A 17942-nucleotide genomic window follows, 5' to 3' on the forward strand; every position below is an offset into this window, starting at 1 on the left:
AAAATCCAATCTAAAACTGCTCCTGGATGCAGCACCTCCAACTCTGTAAGAACCCCTGCGGATCTGTCCATTATGGTTTCCATCCCCTGGCTCAAGTTCTGTCCTGGTGGCATTTCTAGTTCCCCTTGCACCTCAAACCTATTTCCTATGTCACCACTCATTCCACGCTCAGGACGCCCACACACAGCAGGCTGCACACATTCCAAGGTTATGTGTTGACCTTCCACACCTTCATCCTTGCCTGTTTACTGACCAACCACCTCACACTCCAGGGTTACATTCTCGACCGCCAGGTGAGTACTCACACACACTTCGGCCTCGGCAGCACACACCGGTGCTGTAGTCTGGACTGTGGGCTCACAACATTAATTCACAGGCACTCCACACACACATTCAGGGGTCACGCATACGTGCACCCCATCGGACAGAGTCTCTTCGTGAACATAAAATTCAATTTCTACCTTAAACTCCTCGTCCGCACCATGTATACATGTACCCACGTACCTGGTTCGTTCCAGAGTCACCTCTGTCCGGTCGCTTCTCTCCAGCAGGTTACTCATCATCGGTTTGCCACACTCCTCTGGGGCTGTCAGCTCCACATGCTGGACCTGCTCAAAATGTATCTCACTCGTCAACAACCCCGTATGCTCCCTCAATGTCTCAATCACCAGGGTTTGCTCTAAGTGTGGTGTCATCCGACGAGTGATGTCAATCAAGTTCCGCACCACCAACATTACTCCCTGTGGTGATGTCACACATCCCATATTTTGGTGCTGTTCTACTTCCTGGCTCGGTTTTCTTTTTCACTTGAGTCGTTCTTCCTCTCCGAGCCGTTTGAGTTGTTCGTTATCTTTCCGGAGTTTTTCCATCTCCGTGGACTCCAACTTTGCTCTCTACTTGAGTTGGTTAATTTCAAACTCATACTGTTTTTGTTTTCTACCCCACCGTCTCTCATGTTCTTCATTCTGCAATCTCATCGTTTCCTTCAATTGGCCGATCTCCTTTTCCCGTTTCATTCGTTGTTCCTTCACTATCTCCACGTACGTCAACCTTGCTTTCTTTTTCACTTGTTCTTGTCTTTCTTTTTGTTTCTTATTCCACTGTCTCGCTTGTTCTTCCTTCTCCAATGTCATCGTTCCCTTCATTACTCTTTTTTGCATCTCATTCTTTAATCTTGCTTCTGCTTCTAACTGCTCGATCTGCTGAGTGTGGTTCCTTAACATTTCATTCTCCGTTCTCTTTCTCTCCTCTCTTAACATCCTCAGCTCATTTTGTAATCCCGTCTCTTTGTTTTGGTGTTTCAGTAACTCAGAAGATTTTTTTTCTAATTCCTCTCTCACCTCCGCACACTCCGACCTTGCTTTGGCTTCTAACTGTTTGATCTGCACAGTGTGGTTCCTTAACATTTCATTCTCCGTTCTCGTTCTTTCCTTTCTTAAAATCCTCAGTTCGTTTTGTAATTCCCTCTCTGTGCTTTGGTGTTTCCGTAACTCAGAAGCTTTTCCCCATAATTCCTCTCTCATCTCCACACCTCTTTTGCATTTTTGCTTTCTCCATTCGTCCATTCTCTTACCGTGTCCCTTGCTAATTTCTAGTTCACTTGCCAGTTTATTTCCCCTGGACTTTAATTCCCGAAGCTGTTCGGACTTTTCTCACAATTCTTCCTTCCTTTTCTCCAGATTTTTCTCTCCTCTTTTTATCTTCTGTTCCAGGCTCTCCCTTATCTGATTGCCTAATCTTATCTCTGCCTTCAGTAGTTCCAATTCCCGTATTTCCTTTTCGAGCTTTGTTTTCCATTCTTCTTCCAAGCTCTTCCTATCCCGGGAGTTACTAATTTGCTCCTCCTCTATTCTTTTGTTCAGCTCACTCTTCTCGTTCCTACTTATGGGTACTCCCCTCTACTTTCCTCATTTCTCCCTGTAATTCTTTGAACTGTCTTGACTTTTCCAACAATTCTTCCTTCCTTTTCTCCAGAGATTTCTCTCCTCTTTTTATCTTCTGTTCCAGGCTCTCCCTTATCTGATTGCCTGGTCTTACCTCTTCCTTCAGTAGTTCCAATTCCCGATCGTGTTCACATTTTTCCTTTTCTACCTTATTTTCCATTCTTCCTCCAAGCTCTTCCTATCCCGAGAATTACTAATTTGCTCCTCCTCTATTCTTTTGTTCAGTTCACTCCTCTCATGTTCCAACAAACGGGTAAACCACTCTACTTTATTCTTTTCTTCACATAGCTTTTTTCCCATTCTTCCTCCAAGTTCTTCCTATCCCAGGAATTACTAATATGCTCCTCCTCTTTTCTTTTATTCAGTTCGCTCGCCTTTTGTAACAAAAACCCACGCAACCAATCTACTTTCGTCATTTCCCCATGTAATTCCTCGACTGTGCTGGCTAAGTCCTCTTCCAGCTCCCGAATTCGTTCCTCTGCATCGGCCAATCGTTGTGAATCCCCATGCACACAATCCTCCTGAACCTCGTCTCCACGCCGCTGTTCCTCGTCCAATTCAATCTGCAATTCTTCCATATAGTTTTCAGCACACTCCCACTGGTCCAAGACATCCGACAAGTGTCCATGAGGCTCATGAATGTATGCGTTGGCGTCCTCGTTCGTCTGCCCCGGCGTGTACCGTGTCCACGCGGCCTGAACCGGTGGGCGGGAGCGTTTCCCTCATGCCTTGCCGTTCGTTGCGCTATAATTAGCCCTCTCTCGCTTCGTGTCGCACCGAGATGGAGCCACGCCGCCATTTCGCGACTCCATTTTCTTTATAATTTGCAAATTTTTCCTCTGATCCGCTCAAGCATAAAATCAAATCCAATTTGGACCGTTTTTTTTTGTACTCAATGTCCGGGGTGAGAAATGCACCGCAGGTCCAAATATCCCACTCCTGACGACAGTTGTTGCGGATCCGGGGTGGTGGGAATCTGACCCAGTCCGAGGTGCCAGCCTCACCACCGCCGTCTCCGGGAGTCTATAACGCTGGCCGGCTCGGCACAGGCCTCGGGTCACGCGTCTTCAATCGCGATACCAACGTAATCCGTACATTACCAGTTGGGGAGATAGAACCCCTAGTTACAGACTGGCTTTGTCAGAGACCGAGCGGAGTCTACCAGTCTGTAACCACTTTTTGGTTTTATATGCCAATCGAACGGATCGTTCTTCGATGCGACACACATTAATCCATAGCGGCAACTTCATCAGAATTAACCAGATTTATTGGGGACATCAGGGATCACAACACAAGCAATATACACGACAATGGTTTTATTAACAATCAAACCGTTCTTAACTAGGGGACCACGGCTAAAGGTTTCGAGGGGATTCTACGAAATATGCCTTATACAAGACGTTCAAACAAACAGCATGCATGCACACAGAGTACTTGGTGATGGCTCATGAACGAGAGGACCATGTCCAAAAGCACGAATATCACTCATAACAAGCGGTGGTGTCCATGGGTTCAAACTCCCGCTCGAACGTGCTGCGTGGCAAGATGGCAGCGCGATATTCTTCCTCCTTTGGTCTCCGCGCGCTCTGACCTCGCGTAGGGTCGAAGATGAGCCTCAGCTGATCTCTCTCACGGTCCAGCACACAAATCCCGGCCTGGCCTGTTCTCCATACAAGGCCCAAGTCGAGGTCCAAGTTCCACAGGCGGATCGGCAAACGTGACACGCCGTTGCCGTTGGTGAGTTAGGACCGTCTGAAGGTCCGGCGTCTCCTCTCCGGCCTTCCCACCTCGAAACCCGATTCCTGCTTCGTCCTCTCAGTGCCTCTCTCGGTCGAATCACCGACGTGCAGGTCGGGTTAGCGCCTCTCCCGGCAGATCCAACATGGTGCCTCCTTCGTTCGCTTGCCTCGAAGCGACTCCGAGCACGCCTCGAGAACCCGGCCGTTCCTCACACACAGCACTCCTTTGTTCCCTTTTCTTTTCTTTCGCGATTGCCGTTCCCCAAACTCAGAGCTCCTTCATTTGCTCGCTTCGAGACACGAGCACTCCTCGTCGACTGCCTGCGGTTTTCAAACCGCCAAAACTGAACCTGTCCACGATGTCCCTTTTTCCGCTCGCTTCGAAACACGAGCACACTTTGAGCGCCACTATTTCCACATACTCATCTTTTGTTTCTGCTTTCTCTCGCTTCTCTCCGCGACTCTCTGACCAAAGTCTCCGCCCCTTCGCGTCACTGCCTCTCCAGGCCATACCTCTCGCTCTAGGCCACTCCCCTCCCGTTCGTACAGGAGAGGAAGGAGAATCGTCTTTCGTTCCACCACCGTATGAACAGAAAAACACAGTCTTCTACACCTCCCGACACACACATATCATCCCTTACACCACACAACCTATCTATACATTAATTTAATGGGGGAACTGAGCTAATCCTATATCTAGTAGTCCCATTAATGGCCATTTCCGTAACTATATATATATATATATATATATATATATATATATATATATATATATATATATATATATATATATATATATATATATATATATAGTCCAGAGATGAATGTCAATTTCAGACATAAAGTCGCCTGCCAGCAGGTGATGTCATTGGAACGATGACGGCAAACGTCGCCCAATGTCGAATCAAGAATTAGTGATATGTGGACCCCGAACAATAAAACCATCATCACACTTGAACCTATTGAGATCCCATTTTAATTTATGCTGAGGTGTTGGAGTATATGAAGGGGTATTCTCACACGAAAAAAAATCGGGATCATCGGTTTGGCTGGGGGGCGGGGGCCCAAGGTCAAAGGGCACGCCAAACTGTAACTTTTTGAATTACTGTTTCTGAGTGATTTAATTTACGCGATTCGAAAGATCTCACTTTTATGAGCATTTTGATACCAAGATCATCCAAATCAGACCACTACAACCCGTGATATGGCCACTGGAAGATTGTGGGTCAACTGGGGGCACCCAAATGGGGGGGGCTAAAATGGGCCCCGATGAGCCCCCAAGTCTGAAAATTGACACATAATGTTTTACCGTGGATACAAACACTTGCACAAAAAAAAGAGTGAAATCTGAGGCAATGTGTCAAAATTTCGCTGAAAAATGTGTACACTTGACATGGAACGCTCCCCCCTTCATACTTAGCATTCCTGTCGTAGTACTTAGCATTCCTGAAAAGTCAAACCAGAGTCCGCCCCCCCCCCCCAAAATGGACTCAAGTCCGACATTACTGCTTCATACCCTCATTTCCCCACTTTCAGCAAACAGCCAGAACCTTCCACACGTTACTTCATTAACTGTATCTACATCCATGAACTCTCATTGGGAATAATACTGCATTCCCGTCACTTCAAGATCCCGAATGCACCATCGCCAACACCTGAAAACTGCCGCTTTCTTCTTCTCCTCCTATCACAGCCACTGTCCCTCTGCCAAATTGATTCCTTATCGACTTTCAAAAAGCCCTTTTTAAAACAACTCTTTTGTGAGGCCTCCCCACCTTTTATCGGAAACGGAAAAACAACAATGAATGTGAAAACTGTTTGTTATAAAGCCAGCTTTCAATGAAGCTTTATTTTAAGAAAAATACAGCAATGAACTCAACAACAACAATAACAAAAAAAATCAACAGTTTAAAGGTGGTTCGTACATGAGATGTTGAACATTAGCTTGCTGTATGTAGTTGTCGCAGAACATTAACATGATCGGTCTCTGTGGAACTTCAAATGGTTAAATGAGGAGTTGGATGCCAAAGGAAACGATTTAAAGGAAAAACGACGACAATAATAACACCAGGAATCACAAGAGGATGGAAACAAACAAACAAACAAAAATAATAATAAATCGCATCAAATTACCAGCATCAGCAAACTTTGTAAAAACATTGTTTCCGACCACTGATGTCTGCGTTCGATGGGTTTTCGGAGCAACTAAACTGCTTCAGAAGCGTTGTGGAAAAAAAAAATAAACAACTGTTGCGACCCAAGAAAATGAATTCGGCTTGTGTCAAGAACACAAAAGTGTAAAAAAAGGAACATAATCATCATTGTACAGAAATACATACATATACAACAATTTCCAAAAATAATCTGGGAGCTGTTGCTTTCGCCCAGGTTGCAAACTGCAATGTTCGGGGAGAGTACATCAAACGGCCTCGTGGAATGCGGCTCTGCAATTTAACTGGTCACAGGAATACCGCAACCACAAGCACACATCACACACTCAAAGAGTGCACTTCCCGCAAATGGTAGTGTCAAATATTGAGTGTGGATCGCTGCAGAAAAGAAGGGTTCCCTCATCTAAAAATACAGCCTCAATGAGTATTTCCAGAACAATGTTTTCGAGGTGGACACAATCAGCCACGGGAAATACACCTGTTAAGATGTCGATACAAAAGAACACCGTTGATTTAAAAAAAAAACAAATGGTAAGATTATCAAGATTCACTACCTTGGCACAGAAATGCAGGGCCGTGCATTTTAGTACCGTGACTTTTCATCCTCCCACCTCCTGTCCGAGCTCCTGTGTCCCGTCTCATCTCGCCTGTGGACCCAGTGCCTCTCCACATCCCTGTCCCTGTGATCACGGTGACCCTGGCGCAAGTCGTAATGCTGTGGTCTCCAATCGCGTTCACAATTCCCATCCCTTCTCCATCCCCTCGACTGGTCTGCCTGCCTGTGGTGGTGGTGGTCACCCTGCCTAGACCTGGACCACTCTCGCTCTTGGTCTCGATCTCGTATTCTGTAGCGCTCACAATCTCTCTCCCACTCATGATCCCTCAATCTTTCACGTGACCGCTCCCATTCTTGGTCCTGTTCCCTTTCATGCCACGGTGCATAGCTACGAGTTAACTTGTCATGCCGTGTCGTTGTGTCTGGTCCAGAAGAAGCCATACCAGGAGCATACATGGGTACACTGATCGGAGTTGGGAGAGCAGGATGTACAAATGCCACCGGCTTCGACGTTGGAGGGTTCAGTGGGAGTGAAGATGGAACAGGTGGAGGAAAAACATGTGGAAAACCATCATATCCCTGTATTGTCGATGGATCAAGGGTTTCAACAACAGAGGGTGGTGCAGTTGATGTACAAGAGGCAGCCTGTCGTGGGTCACGGTTGTGGTGGATGTGAGATTGAGAATCTTGGACTGCATTTGGAGAAGCATCTTGAGACACCCAAGAATGCTTCAGGTTCGCCTCTTGTTCTTCAAGCTGTTTGCGTTGTTCCTCAATCTGCCAAGTAAGACATTCCAGCAGCTGCTGTTGGTCCTGCAAGGAGCCGCCACTTGAAAGTTCATTTCCTCGCGCACCCGATTGGCCAACAGCTCCGAAAGACTGTTGCGCTGGGTACTGTGGCCCTCCAGTTGCAGCCGCAATCGTGTTAAACATCGACTCATCCTCTGGATCATACGCTTCATCTCCATCATCTTGTTTTGGCTGTGGAGCAACTGCCACCTCCTCATCATCCTCATTTTCATCAACCAAATCCATATCTTCTCCTTCATCAATCTCTTCCTCAATGGTTGAAAACTGCTGCACAATGGGGTCTACTGAGCTATTCTTATGCACAAGCTGTGGCAGTGATGCAAGCACCCCATCATCAGACTTGGAGTAAAGAGAGATGGCAGGTAGAGCCGGCTCCGCAACTTCATCATCTTCTTCCACCCCTGGTCTATGCGCAGTCCTTGAATGACATACATCTTCGCTTTCTTCATCCACACTTAGTGCTCGTCTTCTATTTCCTCCACCAGATGATGCTCCTCGCTCCTTCTCATAGAGTGAAGGCATTTCTTGAATGATGTCACCGTGCCGGCGCCCTCGCTGCCTCACCACCAGGCCAATGATGACATTCGGGCGAGAACCCTCCAACCCTGCAAAGTCGGAGCCAAGATAAAAAGACTGTGCATTATAATGGCAATGTATTTATTCAAGGCACACAATATAATGATATGTCAACAGACAGAGATTGGGGCCTTGTAAACTGTTACAAGTTAAAGACAAACAGCAGAATTCTCTTCAGTGCATTTTAAAAATACAGCCTTTTCCTCCGAACCTCCCATACAGGCACATGAACTTATGCATACATTTGATAGGAAATTTTGGAGAGCATTGGAAGTAGATGATAAATGGGGTTTCTGGGACTCCCATTCAAATGAATGGGGAAAAAAGGAAAAACTTTCTGACTCAAGCCTCAAAATCCCAAAATAGGAAACTGATTTTCTCCCCACCTATCCCCCTTCCCTCCCATACAAGCAAATGTAAAATTAGGACTATGAAGGATTGAGACTTACTGATGAAAGCACTTCTTCCCTTTCATATTTTCATTCCACTCAAAGAGCGAACCAATGAATATTTGCCCATGTTCTACTTTAGGGAATAACTTAATTTTCTTGTAACATTCACTTCCATCGAGTATATTCACAAAAAATAACTTGGAACATGGTTCTTGGTTTAAATGTCTTTGTTGAGCAGAAATGAAATGATAAACTTCTTTTAATGCTCTTATTTGACCACCTCCTGAGCCACATATCATTTTCAGATTGAAGTAAATTGTTTTTCCATTGTTTAATTGATAACCATCAAAGTTTTCAGTCCATTCAAGGATTTTTTTTTCTTTACATCCTCCAACTTATTTGCAATTAAATTTATCCACTTATTTGTTTTATCCACTTTTACCCTGGTTATTTCTTCAGTAAGACTTATTTGACTCTCACATATTTCTCACATTCATTGTTTCCCATTTAAATACCAAGGCTGATTACATCTCCACTCTTTGGTTTGGTTATTGCTTGGTTCTATCATTTATAAATCAGTAAAAAGACAGCAGTAGCCTGTTAAAATTCCCAACCCAATATCTTAACACTTATACTTATAACCATAAGGGAGATGGTTGATTCCATTCTCTAAAATATATATTTTATCATCAAAAGCTCCTAATGTTTTCTTATTTATCTCTTCTGCATATAATTGATGTTTATAATTTCTTATTGTATTCATTTTTCTGTACTCTTCCTTCTTTAAGGTTAAACAGTTGTAATAATGTTTAAAGTTTATTGTTTCCTTGATTATATTTTTCTTTATTCCCTTTAGCTTCTTATCACACCTTTCAATGTTATTATTATCAATATACGTAAAAGCATGACTTTGATCTCAATCCTATAAATTCACTCATGACCTTCCCACCCAATTCATCTTTAAACTTACCAATAACCTTTTTATTCTTTGATGAAAACAACACATCACCTGACTTGTAATTACTTGTATCATATATATATATATATATATATATATATATATATATATATATATATATATATATATATATATATATATATATATATATTATCAATCATATCCTCATATACATCACTTGTCTTAATTTCTAATATAAAACGATCTGTATCCATATAAAACAATGACACATTATCCTTATACTTTGATTTTAAATTATTACAGTAATAGTCATACATTAACGACTTCGACAAGTCAAGAATTGATGTTCCAAAATAAATAGGTTTATCCATTTCAATACTCTCTTTTTTCAAATGAATAGCACAAAAGTTCTCTGAAAACACCTCCACTCACTCAAAACTTGGTCTATTAATTAACTTTGAAGCCTATTTCCAAGATGTAGCAAGTCTTATGTTTTGTTGATTCCTAACATTTTCCATAGTCTTTCCAAATACAGCATTATTTATTAATATATAAAAGTCCTTCTCAAAATCTGTTTTTGCTTCTGTTCTCCTTTTTGTATTCAAATCAATATACTTCTTTAACCAATGACTTTGTTTAAATTTCAAAATCCTATGAATTTTTCTCACCCTCAACCCAACAGATAAATATTGTCTCAAGCTCCTTTGATGCAAAACATTACTTTCTTTATCATTTAATGTGGTAAGTAGTTTTTATGGAGATTTACCTTTAATATTAAATGACTGTTGGTAATCACTTAACCATTCTTTTCTTGGACTTTCTTTATCAGGGGCATAAGGTAGGTCTTTATGTTTGTGATGAAGTTCTTCTGTATATTTTAAATCAAGCTCAAAATAATATCCAACTTCAGCTTCATCCAATTCTTTTTGAGAGGAGACAACAATGTCTTGTAAAACTGTTTCAGTGTTTTTCTTTAACCCATTTCAGTTTTCCAAAAGGTAAAGATTGAGACATAGCCCACCCATACAAATTGTTAGCATCATAATACATCAGGTAAGAGTTGTCCTCATTCTTATTATAATCAGGAAGATATTTAACCTTCGCCATCTTCGAAGATGGATGGAGGTTACTGTTTTCACCCCTTTCTGTTTGTTTTTGTTTGTTTGTTTCTTTGTTTGTGAACAGTAGTACGGAAAAACTCCTCGTTGGATTTTGACGAAACTTGGTGGGGGGGGGGTTAGGTATGGTCCAAGGATCATGCCATTAAATTTTGGACTTGCTCCCCACACCAAAAAAAAATTGTTAGAGAAAAAAATGTTTTTTTTTGCATTTATACATGTTTTAAGTGATTTCAACCCTCCCCCCAAATTTCTTTACCCCCCCCCCCCCCCGCAAAAAAATAGAGAAATTTTTTTTTTGCATTTCAACATGTTTTAAGTGATTTCCAAACCCCCCCCCACCAAAATAAAGTTGTTAGAGAATTTTCTTTTTTCATTTCTACATTTTATAATTGATTTCCAACCCCCCCCCAAAAATATTGTTCCCCCCCCCCAAAAAAATAGAAATTTTTTTTTTTGCATTTCCAGATGTTTTGTGATTTCCAACCCCCCCCCCCAAAAACTGTTAGAGAAAATTTTTTTTGCATTTCTACATATTTTAAGTGATTTCCAACCCCCCCAAAAATTGAGGAAAAAAATTTTTTTTTTGCATTTTTACATGTTTTAAGTGATTTCCAACCCCCCTCCCCCCAAAAAATTGTTACCCCCCCAAAAAGGGGAAATTTTTTTTTTGCATTTCTACATTTTTTAAGTGATTTCTAACCCCCCCCAAAAAAAATTAAAGAAAAATTTTTTTGCAACTTTTTTGTCAACAAAATTTCGATTTTCTTTTTTTTTTTTGCATTTTTACATGTTTTAAGTGATTTCCAACCCCCCCCCAACCCCCAAAAAAATGTTGGAGAAAAGAACTATAACTCACAGCACTGTTGACATCATATTTAATGAATAAGATATAAGGTTCACTTGAGTGACCCAGCAGTATTGGCGGCGGAGGTTTTGCACTCTCCCGAGTGCTCCCCCTCTAGTTGTTATATGCTTTAGCATATCTCTTGGAACATACTTGAGATATTCTTCCTCTTTTAGCCTTCTCTATCATTAAAAGCATATCTATATCACTGATTAATTCCAAATTCTGTTTTGTCATTTTTCACAAAGCAATCCAAGCCAAACCCGAGGCTGTGTTATAGTGAGCGGGGTCTAATCCATACGAATTTTTATTATGACAGACTGTTCAAAAAGTTCCAAACACATCAGCCAATAACAAAAACATCACTTTTAAGATACAAATCATGATATTCTCAAAGATTCTTTATATTAAACTTCTCCCAAACCTTTTAGCTTGTATATAATCTCTATTGGAAATATGAGTTTTATTCAACTTGCTATGGAAGCTTTCCCTTGAAGGAAGTTGTGTTTCTTTGAACTTCTCAAATGAATCCATGTAGTCATACGGATATATTCCCTTTTGTGATTAGAGATCAATATCTTCTTGATTTGAGAAATTTGATTTAAGAATCAGTAAGTTTTTAATCTCTTACAATATTTGATGCTAAGTTAGATAATAGACTTGCCATAAACTTGTGTGTCAAGAAATCTGATATGGGTTATGGGGGATGTATGAATTGTTTTTGTGAATGAGATGTATTTTTGATCTGTGTTCGGAATGGCAGAAATATCTTCAGATGTCTTTGAAAGTTCATTTCTAAATAGATGTGTGTCATCGTGAGCATTGTTGTGAAGAAAGACAGGAATAAAGTTTGGGGGCTTGTAATTAAGATGACAACGGGAATGAGCTGGACCTCTATATTTTCCAGTAAGATGACAATGATCCCAAACTTTGACCTCACCCTCAATTTTCTCCTAACAAATATGACAGAAACTGTTCTTTCTAAATTCCTTTTTCTCTCCCTTTGTTAATGACATTGATTTATAGGTTTTAGCTATTATTCTCTTAGTCTTATGCAGTCTTTTTCCAATCGTCTTACAAACTCCTCTGAGGCATCTTCTCGATAAAGTTCTAACTTGTATTCATCACCAAGAGATGATTTGATATAATAACAGAAACCAAACGGAGTATGTTTTTGATATTTATTTGTGTATGATTTATTTGGATTTGGAGAAATTATATTTTCTATAAACTATATCTATATTTCTATAAACTATATCTATCTATAAACTATATCTATATAGAAACTATATCTATATTTTCAAGGATACTTTCAAAATCAGCATACGAGGTGTGTTCAAAAAGTATCCAACCATAATTTTTCGTGCGTAAACAAATGAAGCTAGGGAGGCGTGGTTTGGTGCACGTATGTAGGCGATCCTAATCCGTATGCGTGAATATTTTCCCGCCTGCAGAAGCTGTCAGTCGCCGACAGATCGCCGATGAGTGAGGAAGTGTAAGTGAGCGCCGTAGGATTTTCGTTTTTGACAAAATGATGGATCACTGTGGTCTCATCACCAGTGATCACTGTGTTGAATAAGTTGGGATCACTGTTCACAGTCTCCAGCATGTCCTGTGCGATCTCCAAACAGAGTTGCTTCTGCTCGATCGCTAGCAGCTTTGGCACGAACTTCGCTGAGAGTCTCCTTAAGCCCAAATCCTCAGTCACAATGGAATGAACGGATCCAATGCTGACGCCCGCCTCGTCTGCAAGTTCTCTGATCGTGATTCGACGATCCTGCATCAGCAGGGTCCTCACTTGGTCAATGACGATCTCATTTCGGGATGTTGAGGGCCTACCAGAACGTGCTTCACTTTCCACTGATGTGACCATCTTTGAAGCGGTTGTACCACTCTTTTTTCTGTGTGGTGCCCATTGCTTCGTTCCCGAAAGCCTGTTGAATCTTGCGGATCGTTTCCACTTGGGAATCGCCAAGCTTTACACAAAATTTGATGCAGTAGCGTTGTTCAAGTTTTTCCATCATTTTGTCAAAAACGAAAATCCGACGGCGCTCACACTTCCTCACTCATCGGCAGTCTGTCGGCGACTGACAGCTTCTGCAGGCGGGAGAATATTCACGCATACGAATTAGGATCGCCTACATACGTGCACCAAACCACGCCTCCCAAGCTTCATTTGTTTATGCACGAAAAATTAAGGTTGGATACTTTTAGAACACACCTCGTATATCACAAACGGATGTTTTATAGATTTGTTAAAAAATTTGAATTATATGTTTGAACCTGCTTTTGGTAAATTTATTACGGTTGATTTATGATTACGACAATATTTTGAATGTTGATTTAATCGTTATTTTGTATGAAAGGAGTTGAGACATCTCTTACAAGGATACGTTTTACATTTTCTCTTGTATAGTTGTGATTTGGTTAATCTTGAGAAATTTTTGATGAAAGCATACTGTGATTTTTCCTTTGAAGTAAAGTTGAGAAGGTCAATGTGTGTTTCATCATTTTTATAGTTGTTTGAAATTTTTAATATCTGAACTTTGTTTGTATCCATTAATCCATATACATTAACAGATAGATTATTAATTTTCTCAAATTTAGGAATATCTCTCAATGACATTGGAAACTTTAAATCTTTAACATTTAATGTATTCTCGTATTTCTTATAATGTTCAACCCTTTCAGGTTTCCATTGTGGAGGATGTAAGTGAGCAAGAACAGACAATAGAAAATATTTATTATCTTTGTTTTGAATATTAACAACTGCTTTCTTAAGTTTTATCTCTTTTGGTAAATCAATATAAGAAGAAGCTTGAAGAGAATCTGATTTTAAGATGTCTATATCTAAAAAGATTATTTTTGTAATAGTAAATCCACTACCTACTAGTATTATCAACATCATTTTCTTGTCTCTGGAGTTCATCGTAAACATCACATCTTACAAAATTAGCCCCGTGTGGGGGTGACGGTCATCTCTATAATACCACAAGTTCTCAATGTTCAGTTCAGGTAACCGCGAAACAGTCCAAACTAACCGTTTAGAGTGAAATAGTTCACAGAGATACACTAGGATAATACTACTAATGACATAATTAATAAATATGTATTGTTCATTTAGAACCCGGATTAACACATCAGAATCACCAGTAAGTGCAATACGTGGTTTTTCGGTCCGTCCACTCTCTGGGGACATTTCACTTCCAGTTGTAGAAAAAAACGAAAAAATAGGCTTAGCTCTCGGAGATTATGATAATCCTGTACATTATTCTTCACCGATTATAATGCAACTTTCAGAATGAAAATTGGTCAAGTATTTATAGAGATATTGAGGTTTGAAAAATCGTTAGAGCTAGCAAATTCATTAATTATTAATTCCACAGAAGTTTCGTGACACTGCACAAAGTAACATGTCAGGTATGAAAAAAACATTTTGTATGCCAGATTCATTAATTATTAATTCATTAATTATGGAATGTACTCATTGATATATTAATCAGAAAGCCCGAAGCATGTAGCATAATTTATCACTTATCCCCTCATCCGGGATCCGTGGCCTCGCCCCACAGCCTGCAGCCCTATGTCCGTCGGTGATTATGTGAGATATCGGCACGATCGAGAGAAGCCTGCGAATTATCCCTGCTGATGCACTGAATTGATGCAATCGTTCGGCCAGAATATTCGTTGTCAAGATGTTGCGTGATTAAATCACCAATACAGTCACTCAAATTTATACCGCCGACATACTTCTTAACAATCACCTTCGCCCCAGAAACCACAGTCAATCTGAACCACGCTGGCCACTGCTCAGACGCCATGACCGGACTACTGCGCAGTTCTACTACGCAGTTTGGTTAAAGATGACTCAGCATGTTGGCGCGCGCGCGCACGAAATTCTATTTTGAAAATAAATGCCGAGGTTTACATTTCGGGTTTTGAAACTCTTGCACCTTCGGCGGAAAATGTATAAATATAAAAGGCTAAAAATGTGTTTTATATTTATATTTCATTTCTTCTTCCTTCCTTCTTTGCGAATCGCATCGGCGTTTGTGGCCATCTTCCAGATCACGTGACGATCAAACGGGAAGGAAATTCAAAAATCTGTCGGGTTAGATACAAGATAATATTTTTTACTATCATAATCAATAAACAGTTGCCGAATATCTTGTAGAATGGCAGACTAGATAGGTTTTGAAAATGGCGATTTTTATAACTTACGTGACCTCGTGACCTCATCCCTGACCTTGAACCCGGACAAAAGTTATATCGTTGTGCAACACTCATCGACCTCTACCCACATACTAAGTTTCATCAAGATCAGAAAGAAAAATTGTTGACGGACGTACGGACCGACGTACGGACATACAGACGGACATTTGGTGCGGCTTTCTTCGGTCATCTCGGTAGAGATGACCTAAAAATCTTGAAATGATGAGATAAAATGAGGGTTTGTCCTCATATAGGGAGTAGTTTCATCACCTTCTCTTACCATATTCAATTTTACTCCCATATAAAACTTAAAAGTTTTCATTTCACTTAATGCGTTTTTAATTATAGTTTCAATACTTTGTTTAACCATATCAACAGCTTCCATGATTGAAGATGGTCCAGGGTCTTGAAAGCGAAACAATCTTATTTTTATATGTCCTTTAAATGCCCCATCAGTGTTTTCAATGGAGAATTTAGTGGCACCTTCCCTTTCTTCATTGTTCTTGTGTTTGCGTGATTGAAGGTGTTTATTATAAAAAAAAAATTTTTAAGAATATCATCATCACATCTATCACAATGTTTTGTTTCTTGGTCAAGTGGAGATATTTGTCTGAAAAGATTTAATGTGTGTTTGTTGGTTTGAATGTGTTTTTTATAACATTTATATTCATGATTACAAACATCACAGTTCGTTGTATTCACCATATTTATATAACAAAACTTTGCTTAAAATAAAATTTTCTTGATGAAAATTTCGTTTAATTTATAGGTGAATCTGTGCTTAAAACCATTTTATCCTCCAACTATTTTCACTTAATAAATACAATGTATCAAGACACAAAAGACAAGTTTCAATCAATCTCTTCATTTGTTAAAGATACTGAGAAATATGTCAAGAATTTAAAATTGAATAAAGATAAATATAACTTTTGGATAAATACAATTATGGTGAATAATATGAGTTCTTCAATTTCCTTCAGTGGAAGAGCTTGTAGTATATCTGGAAGAACATCAATTAAAGTAGCTCTAACAAAAGTTTCTCCTCTCCTTCTGGCAATATATTCAAAACTAGAAAAAGCAATGAAACAAGAAAAAATATCAAAAGAGGAAAGCCTTATGAATGAAGCTTTAGAAAGAAAAGATAAGACCATCTGTAATATGCAAGGAGAATTTTGTATTTTTTTCAACAACCCTAAAGATGTAAATCCTGATGAAATAAACGATGTTAATATATCAGGTGAAATGACATTTCGTTCAATAGTAGTTAAGGATCATTTTAAAATTACCTTTAATCCAAAAAAATGTAGTAGTTCAATCTGTTAATGAAAAAAGTATATAGATATAGATGGTAATGTTTTTTCTACTAATTAAATACGAGTCATTATTCAACTGAAGAATTTGAAGATTATGAGTGATGATAGTATCTCTTTTGGAACAGAAGACAGTTATGATACCGAGAGTTTGTGTCCAAACGATAGTTATGAAAGTAGTTTTATAGATGATTGTGAAAGCACTAATGAAAATACCGAAGATGATACCGAAGATGACTTTTATTTGAAGTTAAGTTTTACTTTATAAATATGAATAGTTTACTATATTTTGAGCCTCTTGAATTTCCTGATTCTCCACATGACAAATTTGAGAATTGTCCTGCGTGTGAAAGACGGGGTTTAAACAGAGTCAAAAGCCTTTAAACAATGTATGTTCTGTGATTGTCTTCTTATTAATGATAATAAAAAAAACTTTTAAAAGGAATATAATTTTGAGATTTACAGCAAAAATGAATTACTTTGCAAGATTGATTCGAGAAATGAATGTAAAGTATGAGGGTGATAATACACCTTTTCTTACAAGAGAAGAGACTGAACAAATGACGACCATGTTTCGTGGATTGATGATTTATATTATTAACGATTGTCATTTTCAGGGAAATATCAACACAATATATTGTATAAATAAAATAATGGATTATCTTGAAATTAAACCTGAACTAATAAAAAATTAAATACCCTGTTTTCCAAATATATAAATCAATGATTTTTTTACCCATTTCGGAAAATAAGGTAAAATTTAACAACCATAAAAATCTTCCAAGTTCATAAAGATGTCTCATAGTTGGTTCAAGCGGGTGTGGAAAAATCTGCTTACTTTTAAAGATGCTCCTTACTCCCAACTTTAATTTAATGCAGATATTAATAATTTAATAAAATAATAATTAAGGCGACAGGCGAAAACATCGGGTTTTCGGATACTGGGATGGCATCCAGCGCCCTACCTGTGCGATGCCCATGTGTGCCTGAGGACCGTACAGGTTAAGCCCGAGTGCCCAAATGCTAGAGTACTTGTGATTTATGTTCTGGCTGGGCTCACCCCTTAAATTGCTAGAGAACAGCACAGCATGAGGGCATTTGGGATGGTTGTGGGGGTTATTCGGACACTGTGGGTTGACTATCACATCGAGTGTGTTCCAAAAACCTAGAGAGCTAAACTGGTAGGTACAACCATGCCAGACAGGTGGAGGGACAGGAAACAGACAAAGTATAGTCAGAAAATCATCTATGGCATCGGGTAGATGAGGCACGAATTCGCGACTGCTAATATACTTGCAGAATGGTATGAAGTACACTCCGCCTTAGGGGGGAGACCGGTTCAAGCGAAC

The 17942-nt window shown here is 39.6% G+C and overlaps 1 protein-coding gene and 1 pseudogene across 9 annotated transcripts in view; both read right to left on the reverse strand.

The window, feature by feature from the left end:
- Positions 1-245: 245 nt before the first annotated feature.
- On the reverse strand, positions 246-1565 carry LOC147012628 (uncharacterized; annotated as a pseudogene).
- Positions 1566-5499: 3934 nt separating this feature from the next.
- Positions 5500-17942, reverse strand: part of LOC147012629 (death-inducer obliterator 1-like) — a 135655-nt gene continuing 123212 nt past the window's right edge. For all 9 annotated transcript variants that reach the window (XM_085853647.1, XM_085853646.1, XM_085853644.1 and 6 more), the window contains one exon: positions 5500-7824. In XM_085853647.1, coding sequence (XP_085709773.1) covers positions 6437-7824 — 1388 coding nt within the window. In that variant the 3' untranslated portion in view covers positions 5500-6436. The remainder of the gene's footprint in view (positions 7825-17942) is intronic.

The sequence above is a fragment of the Eptatretus burgeri genome, chromosome 14, assembly GCF_056783735.1.
Source record: "Eptatretus burgeri isolate ZD-2024b chromosome 14, Ebu_testis_v1, whole genome shotgun sequence".
NCBI lineage: Eukaryota > Metazoa > Chordata > Myxini > Myxiniformes > Myxinidae > Eptatretus > Eptatretus burgeri.